Source organism: Solanum tuberosum, unplaced genomic scaffold (genome assembly GCF_000226075.1).
Source record: "Solanum tuberosum cultivar DM 1-3 516 R44 unplaced genomic scaffold, SolTub_3.0 scf00021, whole genome shotgun sequence".
Classification (NCBI taxonomy): domain Eukaryota; kingdom Viridiplantae; phylum Streptophyta; class Magnoliopsida; order Solanales; family Solanaceae; genus Solanum; species Solanum tuberosum.
The window spans coordinates 1804641-1830806 of NW_006238947.1; the positions used below are offsets into that span (position 1 = coordinate 1804641).

At 32.2% G+C, this 26166-nt stretch overlaps 3 protein-coding genes across 6 annotated transcripts in view; 1 reads left to right on the plus strand and 2 right to left on the minus strand.

The window, feature by feature from the left end:
• The window catches only part of LOC102578266 (transcription initiation factor TFIID subunit 12), an 8620-nt gene extending 5282 nt beyond the window's left edge, over positions 1 to 3338 (minus strand). The window contains exons 1-3 of the mRNA XM_006341058.2: positions 2654 to 3338; positions 1512 to 1673; positions 885 to 1391 (exon numbers count right to left, since the gene is read on the minus strand). Of these exons, the coding sequence (XP_006341120.1) occupies positions 885 to 1391; positions 1512 to 1673; positions 2654 to 3286 (1302 nt within the window). The 5' untranslated portion in view covers positions 3287 to 3338. The remainder of the gene's footprint in view (positions 1 to 884; positions 1392 to 1511; positions 1674 to 2653) is intronic.
• A 2447-nt stretch (positions 3339 to 5785) lies between these two features.
• On the minus strand, positions 5786 to 14296 carry LOC102578593 (solute carrier family 35 member F2-like). 4 transcript variants are annotated; one of them, XM_006341060.2, is made up of 11 exons: positions 14031 to 14296; positions 13474 to 13568; positions 12385 to 12442; positions 11468 to 11662; positions 11189 to 11265; positions 10797 to 10879; positions 10642 to 10693; positions 10204 to 10272; positions 10001 to 10087; positions 9834 to 9898; positions 5786 to 6174 (listed from the first exon to the last, which is right to left on the minus strand). In XM_006341060.2, the coding sequence occupies exons 1-11, from the start codon at positions 14149 to 14151 to the stop codon at positions 6081 to 6083; spliced, it is 996 nt and encodes a 331-aa protein (XP_006341122.1). In that variant the 5' UTR covers positions 14152 to 14296; the 3' UTR covers positions 5786 to 6080. The 4 variants fall into 4 exon arrangements, with proteins under 4 accessions (XP_006341122.1, XP_006341125.2, XP_006341124.2 ...); XM_006341063.2 differs by lacking the exons at positions 9834 to 9898; positions 10001 to 10087; positions 10204 to 10272; ... (5 more) ...; positions 13474 to 13568; positions 14031 to 14296 and adding exons at positions 6418 to 6484; positions 6576 to 6662; positions 6768 to 6836; ... (5 more) ...; positions 8167 to 8261; positions 8392 to 8645 and having other exon boundaries at positions 6085 to 6174; XM_006341062.2 differs by lacking the exons at positions 9834 to 9898; positions 10001 to 10087; positions 10204 to 10272; ... (5 more) ...; positions 13474 to 13568; positions 14031 to 14296 and adding exons at positions 6418 to 6484; positions 6576 to 6662; positions 6768 to 6836; ... (5 more) ...; positions 8167 to 8261; positions 8392 to 8645 and having other exon boundaries at positions 6085 to 6174.
• Positions 14297 to 19712: 5416 nt separating this feature from the next.
• The window catches only part of LOC102591404 (fatty acyl-CoA reductase 2-like), a 41430-nt gene continuing 34976 nt past the window's right edge, over positions 19713 to 26166 (plus strand). The window contains exons 1-2 of the mRNA XM_015306048.1: positions 19713 to 19735; positions 19819 to 19980. Of these exons, the coding sequence (XP_015161534.1) occupies positions 19713 to 19735; positions 19819 to 19980 (185 nt within the window). The remainder of the gene's footprint in view (positions 19736 to 19818; positions 19981 to 26166) is intronic.

Consider the following 26166-nt stretch of genomic DNA (forward strand, 5'->3'; position numbering starts at 1 on the left):
GGGGGGGGGGGGGGGGGGGGGGGGAGGGAGGAGGAGGAAGGGGATAAATAGAAAGAGGACTGTAATATCAAATCAATACATCTGTTACACATGTCTTCCCACACAAAATGCACGAATGTTCTACTGATCAAGTAAAGACATCTAAGCAAATAAAAACATTTGAAACTACCAGAATTTAATATCTAACTAAAATGACAAGACTAGAGTAGACTAAATCATATATCTAACTAAAATGGTAAGACTAGACTAAAGATAAGACTAGATAAATTCTTTAATAAGACTTTATTTCAAACTAAAGGATACGATAAATAAAAAGCAACTGTATCTGTGTATCATATTTTATCAGCTACATCATCTAGTTAATAGTAACAACTTCTCAATTACTGAATCTAGTATAGCTGCATTCTCAACACAATGCAAGCAAAAGTAAGTATCTCATCCTATCAACTGACATGGAGCTTAATAATCTTACTTCAACACAAGTTTCAAAAACACCTATCTCATGGAACTTCAAGATTAGTACTCATAAGAAAACAACCAACAACTGCGCCTCATCCCAAGTCCCAATCACTGATAAGAGAATCAAACAAGCAAAATGCAAATTCGTAATTTATGGTGGAAGGTCCTCCTCCTTTGACAGGCAAGAAATAGCATGCAGGAAATTAACGTTGTGAAGTGATCCAGCTATGATATACATGCCGACATAGTGAAAACAGGTAAAGCCTGAACATATGTTCTTTAAATTCCATCAATCTATACAGGAATACTTATTAAAAAAATTGGTATATATAGTAATAATTTCTAGAAAAAGACTCTCTAAATCAGGTAGATCATGAAATATTCTCAACACTGGGAGACGGCGAGTTTAACATGTCTACACTAACCTGGGTCACAATCTCTTGGATGCTTCTCTTGCTTAGAATCCTAGTACAAGGATCTCCCATCTCTAAAGTGGTAGCAGCCTTACTAGGTGGTCCTGGCTGGACTGCAGTGGGTTGCATCAATGCATGTGATGAAGGTCTCTGGATTCCTAAACCCTGACCTCGGCCAAGTGGTTGATTAGATAATGATTGTTGAATCCTGGATGGAGGCATCTGTTGCCCCAAATGATCTTGGGACTGACTTGAGGCTGAAGGCTGTGACTGTGACTGTTGGGCAGAAGATGTAGTAGTAACAGTATGCTGATGCGGTGCAAGAATATGGGACCTTTGATGCAAAGACTGAGGATTAATTTGAGGTCTCAATGATGGTGTCGGCAAAGGGGGCTTCCCCGGTGCTCCTGAAGATAACCATGGCTGAGTCTGTGTCCTTGGACTTTGAGAGGTAGTATGTGATTGGGACGGCGGAAATCCAACTGACTGAACTCTCAACATGCTATGGCCTTGAAAATTCTGAAAGGGTAAATGAAGAAGAAACAAATAACCTCAATATTTTACAGCTACCTGAACCTAAACAACCAAATATTAAAAGGAAGTACAAAGAACTGATATCTCTCATAAGGAATTACTGACCTGTGTAGCAGCAGACTGACTACTGATGCTCGTCTGAGGTCTAATCGAAGAGGAGACAGGTCTCAGTTGCTGAGGAGAAACCCCTGCAGGACGCATCGGTGAAGTTGAACCAAGTGATCCCATCATTCCCATCCCATGCATTCCTTGTATAGGCTGCCTCACCTACAGATAACAAGAATCAGTTAATATCCAATATACAATGTAAATCAAGAACCCAGAGGTGTGAATTCACACAAAAATTCAAAGTACGCAAATTCCTAACTCAAAGAACCATATTCATATTTGAACAAAAACAGACCTAACCACATAAACCAGAGTGACCAAGATCCAAAATCACCTTACAGTTCATGAAATGCAAACCTCTTTCCTAATTCCTACATAAGATCAGACTCGGAATACTAAATCAAGCAACCTGAATCATTTTATGTCTTTCTTACTATTAAGTACTCCCTCAGATCATTTTTTGTCTGCCGTTTAAAGTTTTGGCATGCCCAGCAAGAAAATCATTAGATGACACCAATCATTATGGGTATTTGACCAAATATAATGGCATGGTCAATTATCCCCAACACAAATATGTTAAGCTTTACCCCGCTACTGACTATGGTACTTTGTACTGTGTCTCCAAAATAAAAGTAGATGAACGATGGAATTGAACCTTGCATGGTAAAATCACAATCCATTGCCTTGATCCAGTTGGCTACATCCATCCTTACGCCCTACACATGTTAAAAGTTTCAATTTTGATTCTCTATTACCCAATAATGTGGAACTATTATTGTAATTAAATCGAATTGTTTGCATTCTAGCCGTAGCATGGTACTCATCTAACTTTTTGCTAAAACTATTTTACATGCACCTCAACTACTCAACGAGCACCGTAATCTTTATATCCACTTTATCTAGCACTACCCCAGGAGCTCCTCTAAACTTGTTTCAGTAATTTTACTGCTTTAAATTTCTCCTTTTTAATAATGAATGACCTTCAGAGGTTACCTTTAGCAGATTATTAGTTTATAAATTAGGCTGCAATTGCAAAAAAAAAATCGCTGTTCAGAAACCAAAGCAATATAGTAGGCACATACAATTGCAATTACATACACATACGAAAAGGATGGGCGAAAAGGCGAAAAATTTAGTACCTGTGAGGTAGTTGAGGTGGGCGGCGTAGAATCAGGCAAATTGCGACCTAAACCACCAAATTGCTGTCCATAAGAAGGCGTCGTCAATGAAGAGAAAGAGCTACTAGGGTGATGAGCAGGTACTCCCATAGCCATACCACCTCTAGGGTTTTGGTTTTGCATAGAAACCAAAGAAGACGAAATCGAAGAAGATGATGACGACGAGTGAGGTGGTGGTGGGGGAGGTGGAGGAGGTAACGAAAAGTGTTGAAAAGGTGAAGGCTGTTGCCATGGCCGGCCAAAGGGTTGTCTTGCTTGAGCATTTTGTGAAGTGGCTGCTGAAGGGTTTTGCTGCTGTGCCGCGGCGGCAGCAGAGATGGTACCACCGGGACTGATGGTGGTGGTGGTGATGGTTTTAGTACCTGAAGTGATGGTGGTGGTGACAGTGGTTTTAGTAGCTGAAGTGGTGGTGGTAGGGTTTAGGTTTACTGGCTGTGATACTACTGATGTAGTGGTTGTTGTAGAAGGAAGTTGACTGATTGCGGTGGAGGAAGGAGGTGGTGGAGCCGGAGATGCTGCCGGAATTTGTTCAGCTGGCTGTGAAATGGGTGTCGCCGGCGCCGGCGTTGTCGGCGGTGGTTGACTCTGCTCCATTGGATTAGATAAATATTTTCAATGATTAATTGAGAGGTTTATCGGGGAGATGAAAAATTTTATGGTGTATGAGGTATGCCATGTAATAGTTGTATGAGGAAAAATTTTATGGTGTATGAGGTATGCCATGTAATAGTTGTATGAGGAAAAATTTTATGGTGTATGAGGTATGCCATGTAATAGTTGTATGAGGAAAAATTTTATGGTGTATGAGGTATGCCATGTAATAGTTGTATGAGGAAAAATTTTATGGTGTATGAGGTATGCCATGTAATAGTTGTATGAGGAAAAATTTTATGGTGTATGAGGTATGCCATGTAATAGTTGTATGAGGAAAAATTTTATGGTGTATGAGGTATGCCATGTAATAGTTGTATGAGGAAAAATTTTATGGTGTATGAGGTATGCCATGTAATAGTTGTATGAGGAAAAATTTTATGGTGTATGAGGTATGCCATGTAATAGTTGTATGAGGAAAAATTTTATGGTGTATGAGGTATGCCATGTAATAGTTGTATGAGGAAAAATTTTATGGTGTATGAGGTATGCCATGTAATAGTTGTATGAGGAAAAATTTTATGGTGTATGAGGTATGCCATGTAATAGTTGTATGAGGAAAAATTTTATGGTGTATGAGGTATGCCATGTAATAGTTGTATGAGGAAAAATTTTATGGTGTATGAGGTATGCCATGTAATAGTTGTATGAGGTATAAAAAATAAAAATATATTTTAAAATATTAATTAAATTTCACATTGCTTGATTTCAAGAATAAAAAGATATCATATAAATTGACGGAAGAGTATGTATATATTTAAGTGTTTATGAAAAAAAATCGATTTTGGGTTACATTAAGATAGTACAAAAACTTATGTAATTATTTGTCAAAATTATTGATGCTCTTTCCATTATATTTTCTTGTGAATATTTGATGAATTTAAGTATATATGAAATTATTGAAAGAGAAAGAAATAATAATTTATACCCCTTTCGTTTTTTGTATTAGTTATTTATTTTTTCTTTTACGGATTCTTTATGAAATTATAAATAAAAACGATACCTTATTAATTTACTCCTTAAGAATTGTTTTTGCAATTTTACAAATTTTGTTTATATTTTTAAGAATAATTAATTATTAGTGTAATGAAAATAAAAATATAAATATAATTTAATTTGTTAATTGAAAAATAATTTTTAAAAATAATTTTTAGTAATGTAAATAATCAATACATGAAAGAAATATAATATCAAATGTTAAAAGTATGATGAATTAGACTAAATTTCACATTTTTTATAAATAAAATTATTTTCAAAAAAAAGAAGAAGAAGAGATGATAAAAAATTGAAGATTTCAATCAAAGAGAAAAAGTTAAAAAGGAAGAGAGAGAAATGGATTTGGCCCATTTTTCTGAAAATGGGACCCAATAATCCACTTGGCAAATTCTAAGAGGAGCCTCATACAACTTGTGTCTGCCACATCATATCTATCCCTCATCCATAATAAAATTTTTCGGGAGATGATTATATATATAGATAAATATATACTATTTCGGTTCACTTTTAACTGTCGTAGTTTTTTTTTTTTTTTTTTAGATTCATACTAAAAAAAATTTGATCAACATTTTATGATGTATTTTTTTCATCATATTGCTATGTAAAATATTGCAATTTATAGTATTTTTCCTATAGTTTTTGCATATCGAATTAATGTAATCTAATTTAACTTTGAAAAATAATCAAATTGACTTTCGAAAAGAGCAATATGACAACTAAAAGTGGACGGAGGTAGTATAATTTTGCTTTATTTATTTGTTTCTATCTACCATGATAACTGCGTCAATTTGTGCTTATTTCCAATTTTCACTAACTTCACTTGCTACGTCAAACCAACACAAGTTACAAATAACTTTATTTATCGAAATTTGAACTAATACAAATATCTACGAATATCTCGATTATTTTATCTGATGCTAATTCAGATACTTGCTATTTCATGTTAGCATAGTTATTAAATAGCAAGTATTGAACGTTTTTCTTTACTAATAATATGACGTGGATAAAGTATAACCAACTCACAATAAATAATGAAAGAAAAAAAAATACTAATTGGAAGTTGTTTTTTATAATAAAAATTGTAAGTAATTGCAATTTGACTACAATAATAACTCCACAACACAATCAGTCATAAATCATAATATCCAAAAAAATGAAAATGAAAAAGATAAGGAGAACTTTCATCACCGTTCGTTTAAAAGGATAATTTCAGCACATCTTAATACCCATGTTGAGATTTCACTAATCCAGATTAACTTTGTGTAAGACCCATTAGAGTGAAAACACTCCCTACCAAATATTGTCTTTCATATACAAATCTTGATCTCGAGACCTTTTGATTAAGGAGGGAGACATCATAGTCTTGGTAGTGATAATTTTGGAACTTAATTTGCATATATTTTACTAGTATGCTAAAATTAGTCTTTGTTAATTTCTTAAACTATATGCTCAATCAATCACTCCACATAAAATGCAGCGGAGGGAGTACATATCCGAAAATGATAGAGATCATAGATTCAACATGCTACTCACCAAACCTCGGTAATATCTAACAAATTGAGTCTTGTGTAGTTCATAATAACTGTTTTGTGGTTTAATAATTCCATACTCACTCTATTCACTTTTACTTGTCGTGTGGCACTTCTCGAGAGCCAAATTACAACTTTTAGTATTCAATCAAATTGATTCTCGTGAAGCGAAACTAACAAGTAAACACTGAATCTTGATTATACAACTAGCTTCATGTCTCTTCATCTTCATTGAGAAGTTGGTACCTTTGATCAGCTGCATTTGCATCTTCAATAGTAGCTGATGCATTTACATGATCCTTCTCACTGTTGATCAACAAACAAGTAGTATTAGCAATCCAATGATTACTTTATATTGAAAAAGACAGTTTTGATTGGCGATTTTACTAGGCGTTTCGCGAGTTTTTCAACCTCCAACTAGCGTATATCAGTTAATGCTGAAGCGCTTTTTTTGTCTTTAAGGTTATCATCCACTTCATTGATCGCTAACTGACACCCTTTGGGTGTGATTTTCTAAATAAGATAAGGAATTCAAAGAGCACAACGTACATTTTCGAGTATATGATCAGCCACCAGTAACCACTAGTGCAAAAGCTACAAAAAACAGCCATTCAACCTGCAATTTTCAATTAGGAATGATCAGCACAGTGAGAGCTGCAAGTGTGGCGGAAACCATCAAAACTCGTTGAATACAGGGAAAAGAATACCTTTTGCTTGTAGAAAAAGGTTCTAATGACAACTGCCCACACATCAGATGTGAGAAGAGATAGATTGAACAAGGTTGAGCCACTCATCTGCACTCGTGCCTTACTTTAGTACGATTAACCAAATATCCGACAACAAATACACATCCCCACGGCTAATTCAGTGGATGGAACTATGAAGAGTGAACGTTTTACCTTGAGAAGAAATGGAACTAAGGTGTAGAACATAAAGCTTGCCACTGCATAGCCACAGAAGGCTACCATCTGAAAAATGAGAGACAACAACGATATTAGATGAGCGAAAATAAGACAACGAATGTAAGTCACTTACAAGCTCTGCAGACCACTTGACTGACTCCAGACTCTTCCTTTCCAAGATTGGTCTGAGAGAGAGTTAAAAAAATGAGAAACTTTACATTTCAAGGTTCCGCGGCTATGAGAAATGAATGTGAAAAAACAACTGTTAGGTAGAGAGTATACATTTCAATTATAGTAACAAGCAAGCCGAAAAGACCAATCATGGAAACCACTTCAACATGATCTTTCTTTTTCACACAGAACTCCTGCACCAAAGCTAATAGTTAGAGTAACAATTCAGTAGAGACGAGTTGAGGTGTCTAGGTATGCACTGTCAAGAGACAAATTATACTAACCTCACCAACATTACTCACGGAGAAGAAAAATGTCGCGATGATGACAAATATATCACCAAGAATAGGTTTGGAACCGCCTGCTATTGAAAATGATCGAAGCATAAGCAAACTAAACAATTTCCTTAATAAGGCGTTTCCCGCCTAGGAGTGGCAATTAGCTTATTCTCTCTGGCATCCACCCTTTCCATTCCTCGTCCTTTCGAGAACTCAAGGAAAGATTAGATGATAAGAAACATTTTCCTATTTACGAGTTCAATAAACATTTAGTAAACAGACGAGTACCACTTCCATCACTCGCCTTAGCATCTGATAGAAGCACAAGTCCAAGACCACCTAAACAGACTGCTGTACCAAAGAATTGCCACGGAGAATATCGTGTGCCTAAAAATAGCCACGTCAAAATCATCACCCAAGCTATAGTCCAGCAATCTAGTATGGTCACACTGGTGATTGATGAGTACTGAAATGCTTTATTTACTGCAATAAATTCAACAGAAGTAATGAAAACGAGTTCATTCAGTACACGACTAGCTTTGATTAATATGGGAAATGCAGCGAATATCCATTTAGCGGAGAAGCATCTTACCAAGAAAACTTCCTTGGACATCAGCAAAGCCTATAAGGGCATACCAATACCAAGGAATCTGCAAACTCAAGACAACATTCAAATGATAACCATCATGTATAACTAAAAACCAAATACACTTAATAGACTGATACTCCGAAATCATTTTCCTAACGGAACATTGTTACAATGAGAAAAGTCTAAATACATCATTCAACAAAATCCACAATTATAGCACAAGAACAAACATTTTTTGTTCACAAACTTGTTAATGTCAATTCACTTAATAAAGTGTCATTGTTTGCTAACATAACTTCGAAAATTCAATTTTTTAAGTTTCAACTTCAAAATCTATGGCCAAACGGGAGCAAAGTACCTGTAATTTCTGCCTTCTGTAAATCATGATTCCTCCATACACCAAAGCTAATGCTGTGTAAGTGAAGAATGACAGAGAAAGTGGAGTATTTACACCTACAAATGCAAAAACACAAATAATCAACAAAATGCTTCTAATATATCAAGATTCTTTTTTTTTTTAACAAAACCCCATTTAGCTTAACAAATTAATCATACTCATAATCCAAAAAAAGTTCAAACTAACCAAGATTTGCCACTAGAGAAGAAGCAAAGCTAATAAGGGCCCTAACAAAAGACACTACTTGACCTAAAAACAAAGGGTAAAAAGTTGTCAATATGCCTTCATGATTCCTCCACCAGCTGCTGCTACTCATGGCTAAAAAATCAAAACTTCATAAGAAAAAGTAACAAAAAAATAGCAAATAATAGAAACTTGAGCTAAAAAGAGCTTCTATACTACAGTAAACAGATGAAAAAAATAATATATGGTCACTGTCACAGATCCCAAATCTGAGCACAAAATAATATATTGATAGAAAAATAGTACAAAATAAGGTTGAAATTTAGTTAGGTCCCTCAATGCTCTGATACCATGTAGAAATTTCTGATCATCTCATCTAAAGTTTAAACCGTTAGAGTTAGGGAGAATATACTTTTGTTATTTAATTGTATTCTTAACAATTACGATACTTAATTTGCTTCTTAATTGTAGAGTTATGAAGCAACAAGTATACACATTGATCAAATGATAAATAGTACTCCCTCCGTTTCAATTTTTTTGTTCTACTCTCTTTTTAGTCCGTTTCAAATAATTTCAACTTTCCACGTGACAGATTTATGAGCACAAGATTAAAAAGGCATCTTGACTAGTCTGCTCTGCTTTCTTAAATTTTGTGTTAAGTCAAAACTAGACAAACGAATAGAAACGGAGGGAGTAAGAACCAAATGCCAAATGGTTTGAAAAAAAGTGAACTTCACTCTGAAGTTTTAAGAGGAGAGATGGGGGAAAAAAAAAAGTTAAACTCCAATTATATAGATGTTGAACAATTTCAGAAGAATAATAATATGTAAATTACATGTAATTCCAATGAATCTTGATTTATACAACTAGTTATGAAATAGTTTCATGACGTCTATGATCAGCTTGCTCTTCATCTTCATTAAGAAGTTGGTATCTTTGATCAGCTTCTTCAATATTAGCTGGAGCATTTACATGATCCTTCTCACTGTTGATGAACAAACAAGTTGTATTAGCAACAACAATAATTCCTTTTTATTGCAAAAAGACAGTTCTGATTGGCCAAAAGAATATCTGATTACGCGTTTCCGCGAATTTTTCAACCTCCAACTAGCTATAGCAGTTACTGCTGATGTGATGAAGTCCTAACTTGCACACACCTCGACTATTTCACAAGTACCTGCATAAGTACAAGTAACTGTGTCCGCCAAAGCTTAGGCAGATGGGATATGAAGAGGTCACCTAACGTCTTTTTTGTCTCTGTTGGGATTTGAATTAGGTCTCCAAGGTTATCACTCATTTTATTGACAGCTAGATGACACCCTTGGGTGCGATTTTCTAATTTACTTGGAGTATAATACATCACATCCATGCATTTACGATTCATGTGACGGTATGGGAGTTCATAATCAATGATAAGATAACGAATTTAAAGAGCATGAACATACGTTTTCGAGTATATGATCAGTCCAGTAACCACAAGTGCAAAAGCTACAAAGTACAGCCATTCAACCTGCAATTTGCAATTAAGAGTGATCAGCACACTGAGAGCTGCAAGTGTGGCGAAAACCATCAAAATTAGTTGAATATGGGGAAAAGAATGGATAAAAAGTACCTTTTGCTTGTAGAAAAAGGTTCTGATGACAACTGCCCACACATCGGATGTGAGAAGAGATAGATTGAACAAGGTTGAGCCACTCATCTGCATTTGAATTACTCGTGCCTTACTTTACTACGATGAACCAAATATCCGACAACAAATACACATCCCCACTATGCTAATTCAGTGGATGGAACTATGAAGAGTGAATGTTTTACCTCGAGAAGAAACGGTACTAAGGTGTAGAACATAAAGCTTGCCACTGCATAGCCACAGAAGGCTAATATCTGAAAAAGATTTTCATATTGAACTAAGGCATTTCTTTCACTGCTTAACTTAAGAGATAAGAAGATCAAGAATTACAAGTTATGACCCGAATCTTTTCCAGTATTTCATATTTTTAACTATTTACGAGCTTTGGTTAGCGATGAAGACTTATAGACCAACTTCTCAAAGGAATGAAGATTTTTACTGTAGTAATACTTAATGTTTAGCAAGTAGCACAAAAACTAAGGGGCAGTACGGTGATCATACCCCTACCTCGTGGAGGTAAGGAGATTGTTTCCGATAGACCATCAGCCCAAGAAAATCATTTTTCAGAAAACAAAAACAATATTAGTGGAGCAAATATAAGAAGACGACTTTAAGTTACTTACAATCTCAGCAGACCACTTGACTGATTCCAAACTCTTCCTTTCTAAGATTGGTCTGAGAGAAAGTTAAGTCATTAATTATGCTCGTTGCGATTTCTTTGTGTTGAGATTGTACATAATCCAATGTGAAATAAACAATTTTTAGATAGAAAGGATACATCTCAATTATAGTAACAAGCAAGCCGAAAAGACCAATCATGGAAACCACTTCAATACGATCTTTCTTTTTCACACAGAACTCCTGCACCAAAGTGAACTATAGTTTAACATACCATAAATTTCTCTATAAGAACATGTTTATGCCTATATTTAGAGTAACAATCCGGTAGAAAGGAGACATTTGAAAATAAACATAATATATAAACATACACTCAAACTTGGCCTCATCCGGCAAGTAAGCACTCCGAAGTGTTCAACTGACACAGTGGAGACGAGCTGAAGTCTCTAGATGTGCACTCTCAAAGTTTGAGTGCTTACTAACCATCTGAGACCAAGTTTGAATGTTTGTTCGTGTATGCCTTGAAAATATGAAGAGACAAATTACACTAACCTCACCAACATTACTCATTGAGAAGAAAAACGTCCCTACGATGACAAATATATCACCAAGAATGGGCTTGGAACCACCTGCGATTGAAAATGATCGAACCATAAGCAATTTTCTTAATTAGGCGCTTCCCGCTTAGGAGTGACAATCAGCTTCTCTCTGCCATCCACCCTCTCCACTCCTCTCATAATAGAAGTCCTTCCGAGAACTCAAGGAAATCAAATATGAGAAACATTTTTCATTTACGACCTAAATAAATCATTTTAGGAATCAGACAAGTACCACTTCCGTCACTCGCCTTAGCATCGGATAGAAGCACAAGTCCGAGACCGGCTAAACAGACTGCTGCACCAAAGAATTGCCACGGAGAATATCGTGTGCCCAAAAATAGCCACGTCAAAATTATCACCCATGCTATAGTCCAGCAATCCAGTATGGTCACACTGGTGATTGATGAGTACTGATATGCTTTATTTACTGCAATACATTCAACGGAAGTTAAATTTCGTATCGTGGATAATTGTGACTACATTAAAGTTCTAAAAATCATACAATGACATGAAATTACTATGGAAAACCTTTCTACCACATATTTTCAACCACAATACAGAGGACTAATTGAGCTATGAAAGAAGAACAACCACTTGGTCAGATTATGATTCCCTCCGTTTCAATCTGTTTGTCATGCTTTCCTATTTAGTCCGTTCAAAAAAAGAATGTCTCTTTTCTTTTTGACTACTCTTTAATTCCATTTTTCCACGTGACATGTTTAACACCATAAGATTAAAGGGAAGAATGTATCTTTAGTTTAAGACCATAAGATTCAAAAGTTTTCTTTACTTTCTTAAACTCCGTGTCCATGTCAAGTCAAAACCAAACAAACAAACTGAAACGGAGGAAGCATATACTAAAATAGGTTGGAACTTACCTATTCTCAAAGTTCTTACTATAGAACTCACACCTAATTAGCAGTTAAGTAGAGTTAGAGTATCAGTATCAGTTAGCCAACATGCACTAAAAAAAACTAAACTTGCTCCAAAACTAAGTTCCAAACCTCGAATTTCATAAACAAAAGGAAATATAATGGTATCTATTGCACGAATAGATGACACTTCACATCAACGTTGCGAGCACAGTAGTGGTTCAAGAGTTAATATGGAACAAGTCGAGAATGTCCATTTAGCGGAGAAGCATCTTACCAAGAAAATTTCCCTGGACATCAGCTAAGCCTAGAAGTGCATACCAATACCAAGGAACCTGCAAACTCAAGACAATATTCAATTGGTAACCATTACGTAAAACTAAAAACAAACTTCACTTAAAATAAAGTGAAACTCATGAATTTTTTCACTACTATAGCATAACAATGAACAAATTTTAATGAGTTGTTTACAAATTTGTTTCATCAATGTTCAATATTATTGTGTAGGTGAATGAACTGATCCAAATATATATCAAAACCAACTAGTCTGGGATTAAGGGAAGGAGCGGAGCCACAATGGTGGCAACGAGTTCAGCAGAATCAGTCGAAGAGATCGAAGAGAAGTCATCAATTCAACCATTCGATCCAGTAATTTTTGTTCGAACCTTGTATCTGATGAGAATATAATCAAATAATAAAAGTGTGCTCTCTCTAATGAGCTTAAACTTGTAGATGAGATGGTCACACACTTCAACAAGGTATCAGAGCAGGCAAAGGTCTTGAGATCAAATCTCACCGCCATCCAAATAAAGAATTTCCACGTGCTTGGCCCATGAAAAAAAATCAGGCCCGCACGTGAGGGGGCGTGTTGAGAATATAATCAAATAATAAAAGTGTGCTCTCTCTCTAACATCTTAAGCTTTTAGATGAGATGGTCACACAAATGCACAAATAATCTAACGAGAACGCACTAAGCAAAAATAACTATAGTCCAGAACTCATAAACTAAATATTTTAGCCCCGCCTTTGATTGAGGGCGTATAGTTATTGTTAGTTATGTTTGTTACTTGAGCAATATCAAAATAGACTCTTGAATAATACTCCTTCAGTTTCAACTTGTTTGTTTTACTTTCCTTTTTAGTCAGTTTTGAAAAGAAAGCCTTTATCTTCTCCTTTTTTTTAGCATTTCTTTAATTCTAAATTTCCACGGGACATGTTTAAGACTACAAGATCAAAGGAAATTTTGATACATTCTACGTATCTTTAGTTTAAGACCACAAGATTCAGAAGTATTCCTTACTTTCTTAAATTAAGTACCAAGTTAAAACCAGACAAACAAATTAATACAGAGGAAATAACAAAATACCTGTAATTTCTGCCTCCTGTAAATCATGATTCCTCCATACACCAAAGCTAAAGCTGTGTAAGAGAAGAATGACAGAGAAAGTGGAGTATTTGCACCTATACAAATGCAAAAACACAAATAATCAACAAAATGCTTCTCAGTGACTCCCTCTGTTTCAATTTGTTCGTCATACTTCCTTTTTGGTCCATTTCTTTTTTTTAAAAAAATACATCTTTACATTTTTTGCATCTTCTTAATCTAAACTTTCCACGTGTCATATTTAAAACCACAAAATTAAATAACATTTTGGTATATTCTAGATAACTTTAGTTTAGTTTAAGTTAACAAGATTCAGTGTTTCATTTCATTTCTTAAAGACCTTATCAAGTCAAAACTAAACAAACAAATTAACACTGACGGAATATCAAGATTCATTAATAAACAAAACCCCATTTAGCCTAACTAAATAAATCATAATAATTCAACAACCAAAAAAGTAGCCCCTTCACCCCACCCCCACCCCACCACCCCGACCATCTCCAACCCCCAAAAGTAAAAATCAAGAAAATCAAACTTACCAAGATTTGCCACTAGAGAAGAAGTGAAGCTCATAAGTGCCATAACAAAAGACACAACTTGACCCAAAAAAACAGGATAAAAAGTCCCTTCATAATTCCTCCACCAGCTGATATTATCCATAGAAAAAGCAAAAAAAATCAAAAAAAATCTTTATCCCAAAAAAGCAAAAAAGAAAGATCTGTTATGTATTTATGGCTTCTTTTCTTTTTTTTGGGTCAAATTTACAGATCCCAAATCTGAGCTGACGTTTTTTTTTTTTTTGAAGAAAAAAAGTGGTCCTTTGTGAGAAAATATATTAATAATAGTTAGTAGTACAAGTACAGTGGCGGGAGTTAGCTACCTAACGGTCAAAACATAGTTAACTAGACTTTCATGATTCCGTCTTACCTTTCGAGTTTGAGTTCGAATTTTGAGTATAATAACGATAATAATAATAATAATAATAATAATATATTTAGTGAAATTCTATTAATGAGGTCTAGTGAAAGTAGAATATATGTAGATTTTATCATTATTTCGTGAAGTTAGAGAGACTAATGGAGTAGCTACATGGTGTTAAGGGTGTTTGTCGAGAAAAAATACTGTATATACAAGTAAAATGATATACAAAATAATTGAATAATATATTTTGGACATACTTAACACAACAAGTTGTAGTAGCCTAGTGATTTCAGATGCTAATGAGATAGTGCTTGTGTGTTCGAAAGAGACTATTTTCAAAAGATTTTCATTCAAGTGTAATAAATCTTAAATATAAAGAATAAATATAAAATTATTTATTTATTTCCGTTAAATAAAAAAGTATAATTAAACTATTTCTATAACAATAATTGTATATGTAAGCAATTTTTATGCAAACAAATATATTTACTCTAAATCGGAAAGTAAGATACTATATTATAGAGTATCCTTTTGACCGAAGCAGCCGACAATTTTAAGTGAAGTGATGATAGGAATATTTTTTTTCTTGTCTTGTCTTTTCCAATAGCTAACAATTTTAAATTAATACAATAACATAATAAATTCAATGAATTTTTATAAGTGGATTTTGAAAATAATAAAGGGTGTGCAGACTTTAAAGGTATTTTTATGGGTGGTTTGATGTGAAGGATAATATAAAATATTCTTAAGATTAAATTATAGTATTATTTAATTTATTATTTTATGAATAATTTTGGGATAATTTACAAAAACTAAATAGGTAAAATGATAATGATATCTCTTTAAATTCTTTTTAGACATCACTTTTCATATTCATATATATTTATGTTATTTTTAATATCATGTATAATAATATTTACAACCTTCACTATTCTTTATTTTTATGACAATTCTTCATATTTTTTTTATTAAAAAATTATAATATATAAATATAATTTTATTTATGAATTTATTTGACTAACTCTTATGTTTATTTATATTTTGATTTCTCATAAATATTTTTTTACTTTAACAAACTTAAGATGAAATTTTTATTTTTAAGCTAAATAAGAAAAAAATAATTAAATACATATGGTGGGAATGCACACACAAAAGTATTTAAGCTAAAATAAGATGAAAGCTTTATTTTTAAGAATGAATAACTAAAGCTTGCAAAAAAATAAAAAAGTTAAATAAAGTAAAGGGTATTTTTGCAAGGAAACAATTTGTTCTTAAAATTTATGCAATGCATATTATTTTGAATATAACAAACTAAACCCTCAATAAAAAATAATCTCAATATAATTAATCCAACATAATTTATTTTATTATAACTAATATTATCATAACTTGTATTCAAACCAAACGATCCTAAAAATTAAAATGATTATTTCTGACATCACCGCAACAAGTAATGTTCTCAAATAAATATTTGGTGACATTTGATAAGATGTGTACACCAAACATTTGGAAATGCACACCATCACTAGATAACACAATAGTACCTATGAAAAAATTAAATAATTAGACCATAGTACTAAGTAATGAAGAAAAATATTGAAATTATTAATTGATATAAAAAATAAAAAGGTATAAATGTGTGTAGAATTAAACATGAAAAAACAAAAAACAAAAAACAAATGATTTGAAAACAATTAAGGGTAATTTGTGGCAAAGAATAATGAGAGATGTATATTTTTTTTATATCTCACCTAAAAGAAGATACTTTAACCATATAAGTTATTGTATTTGCGTAGTTTAGTTAGAGGTCTTTGGGATGAAAAAACAAAAAAAATCTTGGAAATAAAGAGGGGAAATAGGAATTTTAGATAAAGACTAATTTTGATTTGTAGGTGGGTGGATTGAGTCTAAGATATAAATATTTTAAAATTTTAGTTTATTTGTGAGTTTATGTCTATGTGACACAAAATAAAAATAATTTATTTTGTCATGTCAACTATTCTTTTTCAAATTTTTTTTTACAAGAAAATAGAAAATTAGCTAAGAAATTTATCGGTAATCCCACCTGATATATTGCTAAACATTCTAGCTGATTAATTTTTTTTTAATAACATCGCTAATTTATAACTGAATAGAATTAACTTGAAAATTCTGTTGTTCAACTCCGAAATTATGTCTATTGTTAATCCCTTATTTACAATTAATTAAATGGCTCAACTTGGTACTATATGACCAAAATACACTTTATACTCAAAATAAAGACAAGTAATTAGAAGCAGAGGGAGTACATTATTAATTAATTGCTTAAACTTGATCTAACCAATATATATTTGTGCTAATTAACAATTATATACTACAAGTAGGCTAAAATCATAACTGTCCAGTACTCCTTAACATGATTTTAGCTTAGCGTTACGAATAATTCAATCCTAATTAACCCTTGGCCTTCCTGATTAGGAAGACATGATTATACTCTTCAACATGATATTAGAGAATCGTACGTCCTAAATACGTTAAAAAGTCTCTCTGTCTCTAGAAAGAATCAAGCTACATGTGAGGGACACGCATGTTGAAAACATTTGTAAGATATTAAAAATATGCTCTATTTAATCAGTTAAATATAATTTTAGATGAGATTGTCACACGCTTCAACATTTTCAGAGAAAACACTAATGTTTGAATTAGAATTTAAGAATTTAAATTAAATAAATCTCAGGAGAAAATAATTAAAAGATTTGGTCAATATATATATACAATATTACTATATTCATCAAGTGACACATTAAAAAAGCAGATTTTTGGCTCCATAAATAGAGAAGAACATTTTAGCTTCTATACCACAACTTCTCTCTTTAGTCTTTTTTGCTAATTGCCAATATGCTTCTCTCCAAAAATATTTTCTCCCTTAACACAAGGGAATTATCACCAACTAAATTATTTTCTAAAAAACATTTTTCTTCTAGGTTTGAATATAGTAACAATATTTCATCATTTGAGAATCATAAAATAGCTAGAACAAAATTGTTTTGCATGAAATCTGAAAATGTAGGACACCATCAACTTAAAATCATGCATGGTAATGATAATGGCATAGGGATTGTTGATTTTTTCGAAGGGAAAAATATTCTTGTCACTGGTGCTACAGGGTTCCTAGCAAAAGGTATATATATTATATACACTTACAGTATAAATATTATATTTTTTTAATACGACTTATGAATTTTAACCTATATTATACTTCCTTGTTCTCATTTTATGTGATATATTGTGAGTCGACAAGAAATTTAATAGAGAAAAAAACATTTTTAAAATGTATCTTTTTTTTGGACATATTACGAAGGAATTGGTGTATGCATCACATAAAATGGGACAAAAGAGTAGCATGTCAGTTATCATTAATTTCTATTATTGTTAAGAGATTTATACGTAATTACCTAAGAAGTGATCTGATTGTGTAAATATTTGTGAGGTGTCAGGTATATACTTATACTATATATATATTTGACATAGTTCAAAGACAAATTCAACCCTTTTCTCTAGACATTTTCCAATAACATGATATATTTTTTTATTTTTTATTTTTGCAGCTTTGATTGAAAAAATGTTGAGAACAACACCAAAGGTAAACAAGATCTATTTGCTCATCAGGGCAAAGGATAAGGAAGCTGCATTTCACAGATTAAAAATTGAAGTATGTTTAACAATTCTTTCTTCTATAAATTTGTTGACGAAAGATTTTCAATTGACCATCCTTTGACGATGGTATATACCTAGTCTGGAGCCTCCTTTATCCATTAAGTGTCAATTGACATACTTTTGCCAAAAAAATTACAATGCATATATATAGTTAATCACTTAATTGTTGTGATCCTTCGAAAAACAAAACATGGTAATTGAGACATGCAGAAGGAGTATTTTGACTTTTTTTATTGAAAATTCAAACTTCGTCACTGACTAGCTGATAATGTAAGGAAATTATAGGGGTGTCAAATGGGCGGGTTGAGTTGAAATTGGAGATATTAAAATGGGTTGAGATAGAAATCGGGTTGGGTCTTGACCCGCCCAAGTTTACTTTTGGGCTCAAATGGGTTGGGTTCAAATGGGACTAAAAACGGGTTGGTTCTTGACCCGCCCAATTTGACCCGATTAATCTCAATAATTTTAACATAGTAATATTTAAATTTTATAATCACAATTTGAATTTCCGCTCAATAATATTTTTAAAAAAAGTAACAAATGGATAGATAAATCCTAAAGATGTTAAATAGATAATAATTCATACCTTTAATATAGGAACATATCTTAGTAAAGAGTTTTAAAACGGGTTGAAATTGGAGACTGAATTGGGCTCAATTGAGGATTCTCTTAAAATGGGTTAGGCTTGAATGGATTGAGATTGCACCAAATTCAAATTATCTTAAGCCCAACTCTTAAAATTTTAGGCGGGTTACCTATGTTTGGGTTCATTTTTGACACCCCTAGTAAACTATTTACACCTTGATTTTGTTTAAAATTCAGATTATGGAGTCAGAATTATTCAAATGCCTAGAAGAAATGCATGGTGAATATTACAAGTCATTCATATTGGACAAATTGATCCCTATAGTTGGAAATATATATGAGCCAAATCTTGGTATGGATATTATTACTAGTGACAAAATTGCTCAAGAAATTGATTTGATTGTTGACTCTGCAGCCATCACTACATTTGATGAGAGGTTAATTCTCTCTCTTTAATAAAAATAAATAATTATCAACTATAGTATATATACACAATTTAATTAGCAGTTTTTTTAATTTTTATTTTGGTTTTAATTATGTTTCTAGGTATGATTTAGCTCTTGATGCTAATGTGAATGGTCCATATCAACTCATGATGTTAGCAAAGAAATGCAAGAAACTTAAACTTCTTATGCATTATTCCACTGGTATGATTTGATCGAGTTTAAGTTATATATATTTACAATATGAATCTTATATTTTTTTAAAAGAGTTTTATATATGCATTGTCTATGTATAGATTTTTATACTATCATGTTAAGTTGACTTACAATAACAGATAAATTTTCTTAGTACAATATTGAATTAATTAATTTATTTTATTTAAAGCATTTGCCAATGGAGAAAGAGAAGGATTAATATTGGAGAAGCCTTTTACTATGGGAGAAAGCATAACAAAGGAAAAAATCACTTCAATTTCTCCTTATACTAATTTTCCATCATTGGATGCTCACAATGAAATTGATTTGATTTCAAAGTTGAAGAAAAATATTACAAATAATATTGGCTTGGAACAAATAATGAAGGATTTTGGACTTGAGAGGTATTTAATTTTCTCTCTCTTTATATAAAATAAATTATATATATAATATTATTAAAATTAATTAATATTTGTTGATTAAATAGAGCAAAGTTATATGGATGGCAAGATACATATTCATTTACAAAGGCAATTGGTGAAATGATGATAAATAATATGAGAGATGAAATTCCAATACTTATTATTCGACCCTCTGGAATAACAAGTAGCTATAAAGAACCTTTTCCTGGATGGATACAAGGATTCAGGTATTTTTTTTTTCTTCTTCCCGATACATCGACGATCTCTTAAATTTGTTAAGTTTTGTTTAGATATTCGAACTATAGTATGTTTTGATTGAACAGTTGAATACATGATAAAATATTTATCTTAGACACTTCTGACAGTTAAAGAAAAAAATTTGTATGTGTTCACAAGCGCTAATACGTATGTAGATAAGTTAATTACATAAAATATATCATCTCCTTTAATTGGAACATACTTGAGATTTTACAAGTTATTGAGGCTGTTGCGTATGATAAAGAGATAGGAGTTGACATATTTTAAGTGTCAAATAGAAACACTCGATCATGTGCACCATCAAAAGATATAGTAATTCGAATATCTAAATTAAATTTATTGACAAATTAAAAAAATTATCGATGAATTCTGCTTATTTATAAAAAAATTAGCAAAAATATTTATGTTTTTGATTTTTCAAATTGTCTTTTTGTCGTAATTAGGATAATCGATCCATTAGTCTTTTTCTATCGAAAGGGTGACCTCCCTGCCCTTCTTGCTGATCCTGATTGTCTTGTTGATTTGGTAAGTATACTTTTTCAATAGATTTAATATTTATAATTGCGTCCGTTATTGTTAAAGTATGTGACCATTTTACTTTAATATTTAAGATATTAAAGAAAATAAAGTTTTATTTATTTAATTATTAATTCATATGCTCCCTTACAATTCAATTACCTGATTCCTTTTTATGGCCCAAATACATGATAGGTGATTGTTCAACTCGAACCTTAGACCAATACTACATACTTTGATACAATGTTGAAATGAGTGATCCTTTCATTTAAAAATTTAAGATATTAGAGAGAGCCCATTTTATTTAATGATTATATCTTCAACATGTTCTCATGTCCCGACCTAATTCCTTCTTACAAGCCAAACACATGGAAATAATTGGGAGCGCGTGAGATCGCACTCAGGGACCAGTATTACCTACTGCTATACAATGTTCAAATGTGTGACTATCTCAATTAATAATCTTTGATATACGTACACATATTTCTGACTTGTATTCACTTGATATAGGTTCCTGTTGATATGGTTGTAAATACAACAATGGCTGCTATGGCAAAACATGGAAATTTGCAAAATCCACAACTAAATGTTTATCATGTGGCATCATCATCTATAAATCCTGTCACATTTTCTCAAATTTTTGACTATTCCTATGATTGTTTCCAATTATTTCCTTTTGTTAATTCAAAAGGAGATAAATATGAGGTTAGAAAAATGAGATTTTTTGACAAAATATCAGATTTTGAAAATTATATTTGGGAGGTATTATCCAAGCAGCATGAAGTACAAGATGGAAAAAAGCTTACAAAGATCCAAATACGTTTAATTAAAAAGAAGGTGGAATATTTGAAGAATTTCAGCAAACTTTATGAACCCTACTTGTTCTACAAAGGCTGGTACGTGTGATATTTAGTTTATCATTTTTGAATTTATAATATTTACGAGACGATCAATACATGACTCTGATATTTCCTAAATGAAATGTTTTATAGTGACATAAATGAATTAAGACAGAAAGAATATGTCATTACTAAAATATCATGAGAAATGGATGTGTAATTGCTAAAAAAATTATCTTTTTAACTTTTACTCGATGTTCAGTATTCGTATTAAGATCTGATTATTTCATAAATAATTTTTCTTTTCTTTTCTTTTGCTAGGTTTGACAATGGCAATGTACGAAAGCTAATGGGAGACATGTCTGAAGAAGAAAAAAGAAGCTTTGAAATTGATGTGACAAAAATTAATTGGAAAAATTATATTGAAAATACCCATATTCCTGGTGTACAAAAATATGTACTAGAAGGGAAAAGGGTAAATTAATTCTTAATATTGGAACAATTAATTAAGAGTATTTGTTTGTAATTTGTGTGAAACATTTAATTATTCAAGATTATATTTCATTTATGATTGTAATATTATTGGGTGTACTTGTTTGTTGTTTAATAAAAAGAGATTGTTTGACACTAATTCCTATTTTATTCTGTAGGATTAGTTTAGATTTTAATTTTCTGAGAGTATAGTGCTATTTCGTTCTAGGGTTTGAAATTAAAATTTTAAGGTCAATCTTTAGTCTTGTATACAATAATGAACGTAAAATGAACTAAGATAACACTTATTATTAAACAGAAGAATAGTGGGCTGTTACAGGTTGTTACGAATCTTCTACTATAATTTTTGTTAACATTATTAATTAATTGCATAAACTTGATTTCATCACCTATAAATTTGTGCTAATTAACAATTATATACTCCAAGTAGGCTAAAAAAACAAGTGTTCACTCCTTATCATGATTTTAGCTTAGGGTTACGACTAATTCATTGTGTCCGCTCCTAACCTTTAGACCTTTTCGAAAGAGTTACCCTCTTCAACATGGTATTAGAGAAGACAAACGTAGTATAGGTTGAAGTCTCTCCGTGTTAAAAAAGAATCAAGCCACATGTGAGGGGTGCTCAGAGGCGGATACCTACCTTTATAAGTGGGGGTACACGTGTACCCGTTAACTTCGGAAAAATATCGTGTCTATGTAACATCTCGCAACTAGAAAGAACTAGAAGGAAGTTTAAAATCTGGAAATTTGGTAAAGGTGTTAAAGTGAGTTTTTGGTCAACTTCAAACGGCCATAATTCCTAGCTCAGAATGAGTTAGGTGTGATTCCAGATATGGTTGGAAAGCCCTTGGAATGATCTTTCCAACGCCACCGAGTTTGTGCGATTTCGAGTTTGTATGAGTAAGTTATACCCTTTGGAAGTTGGAATGTTGGATGAAGGAAAGTCCAAATCCAGATTTTTGAAGGGTAGTTTGGTCTTTTCCTTACCCTTTTATTTTAATTCGTTTTTGGTAATTACTTAGGGGTCTAAACTGAACTTAGTCAGTTTACGCTTTTGGAAAAAGAGTTAGGGTTTTGAGAGAAGAGAAAAGAAGAGGAGAAAAGAGGAGCGTTCAAGATTCGTCGAGATTAGCTTGTGGATTTCATCGGGGGTGATCCCTACAATGTATGTGAGATAACATAGCGTTGAGTTAATTCGCCCACGCGCCAACCATGATTTATTTCAGCAAATTTAAGTTCTTGGAAGCTTAGAAATTGAGTTCTTGAATGGGTTTGTTGAGGTTTCATTAGATTCTTGTTTCGTTGAATTCGTTGAGGAGTTGTTTGATCCTAATCTGTGATTTTAGGTTCGATTTTGAGTAGAATCTGATGTACTTTGAACATTTAATCGATTCTAAGTGTTGGGTAAAAGAATCCACAGAGTTTAGAGGGTTTAGAGCTGAAAAACGAAGAAGAAATTTTGTCAAACGAAATTGGGAGGTGGTGGCGCGTCGTGGAGCTGGTTCCCAGAATTGGGAATTTTCATTTCGCGTCACGGAGTCTTCTACCTCAAATTCATTTTCGAATCTAAATTTTAAAAGCTTCTCCGCGTCGCGGACCCACCCTCAAATATTGATTTTTGGTCTTTTCTCTATGTTTAGCTATCTAAAATCATTCTTAAACATCATGAGGTCTTTCCAATCACAAATTACAATCCTTGAATCCATAATTCAATTCAAGGACCAGTTAAGAGTCAAATCAAAAGCAGTTAAAATCAAAAGTCAAGAGAAGTCAAGAGTCAAGTTAAGACAAATTCATAAAGTTTTCCAAAAGTTTTTTGCAAGCGTTTTAACCTTGTTTTAAGACTTAAGTTTTGAGTTTAGTAAAAAGTAAAGTTGAAGTTCATTTCTTCAAAAGTATATGGGAACTAAGTATTCCCAAAGAGATTTAAAATGTTTTCACATTAAAATAAGAACAGAAACTGAAATTTCCAAAGAGCCACATCAAAACTATCACCCATGCTATAGTCCAGCAATCCAGTATGGTCACACTGGTGATTGATGAGTACTGATATGCTTTATTTACTGCAATACATTCAACGAAAGTTAAAATTTCGTATCCTGGATGATTGTGACTACATTAAAGTTCTAAAAATCATATAATGACATGAAATTACTATGGGAAACCTTTCTACCACATATATTCAACCACAATACAGAGGACTAATTGAGCTATGAAAGAAGAACAACCACTTGAGCAGAGTATGATTCCCTCCGTTTCAATCTGTTTGTCTTGCTTTCCTATTTAGTCCGTTTAAAAAAGAATGTCTCTTTTCTTTTTTTACTACTCTTTAATTCCATTTTTCCACGTGACTTGTTTAACACCACAAGATTAAAGGGAAGAATGTATCTTTAGTTTTAAGACCATAAGATTCAAAAGTCTTCTTTACTTTCTTAAACTCCGTCTCCGTATCAAGTCAAAACCAAACAAACAAATTAAAACGGAGGAATATACAAAAATGGGTTGGAATAGATGGCACTTCACGTCAATGTTGCGAGCACAGTAATGGTTCAAGAGTTAATATGGAACAAGTCGAGAATGTCTATTTAGCGGAGAATGTCCATTTACCAAGAAAATTTCCCTGGACATCAGCTAAGCCTAGAAGTGCATACCAATACCAAGGAACTGTTAGGGTTTTGCCCTGATTTTCTTACCATAATTTAAGATTTATTTTTTCTTAAAGAAAAAACAAAACATTACCATAAATGTTTTTACTTTTCTTGAAAGGAAAATATAATATTATTTTATATTTGGTTTATTCTCTCCTTTTAGGACTCCTTTTCTAGTAGGAAAGATTTTAGGACTCTATAAATATAGGTTTGTTTCTTCTAACATAAAAAACAATAACATTCACAATGTAGTCGTTTAAGACTTTTGTTTATGGAGAGATTTATTCTCTCTAAAGTTTCAATGTTTTTCTTTATATTAGTTTTGATATAATAATATTTAACTTTTAGTATAAGTTTTTGTTATCTGATTTATCAACTATATGATTTGCAAATTGTAAGCTTCCGCATGACGCCCTAATCACCCTTCAGAACCCAACAGGAACCTGCAAACTCAAGACAATATTCAATCGGTAACCATTACGTAAAACTAAAAACAAACTTCACTTAAAATAAAATGAAACTCATGAATTATTTTCACTACTATAGCATAACAATGAACAAATTTTAATGAGTTGTTTACAAATTTGTTTCATCAATGTCAGTATTATTGTGTAGTGGAATGAACTGATCCAAATATATATATCAAAACCAGCTTGTCTGGGATTGAGGGAAGGAGTGGAGCCACAATGGTGGCTACGAGTTCAGCAGAATCCAGTAACTTTTGTTCGAACCTTATATTTGTGTTAAATGTACAAATAATCTAACAAAAACGCACTAAGCAAAAATAACTATAGTCCAGAACTCATAAACTAAAAATTTTAGTCCCGCCTTTGATTGAGGGCGTATAGTTATTGTTAGTTATGTTTGTTAATTAAGCAATATCAAAATAGACTCTTGAATAATACTCTCTCAGTTTCAACTTGTTTGTCTTACTTTTCTTTTTAGTCAGTTTTGAAAAGAAAGCCTTTATCTTCTCCTTTTTCTTAGCATTTCTTTAATTCTAAATTTCCACGGGACATGTTTAAGACCACTTATTAAAAGAGATTTTGGTACATTCTGTTATCTTTAGTTTAAGACATTCAAAAGTATTTCTTACTTTCTTAAATTAAGAACCGAATTAATACCAGACAAACAAATTAATATAGAGGAAGTAACAAAATACCTGTAATTTCTGCCTCCTGTAAATCATGATTCCTCCATACACCAAAGCTAAAGCTGTGTAAGAGAAGAATGACAGGGAAAGTGGAGTATTTGCACCTACAAATGCAAAACAAAATAAAACACAAATAATCAACAAAATGCCTCTCAGTTTCTCCCTCCGTTTCAATTTGTTTGTCATACTTTCTTTTTAGTCCATTTAAAAAAAAAAAGATACATCTTCACAATTTTTACATCTTCTTAATCTCAACTTTCCACGTGTCATATTTTAAATCACAAAATTAAATAACATTTAGGTATATTCTATGTAACTTTAGTTTAATTTAAGTTAACAAGATACAATCTTTCGTTCATTTCTTAAAGTCCATATCAAGTCAAAACTAATCAAACAAATTAAAGCAATGGATTATCAAGATTCATTAATAAACAAAACCCCATTTAGCCTAACTAAATAAATCATAATAATTCAACAACAAAAAAAAAGTATCCCTACCCCCCACCC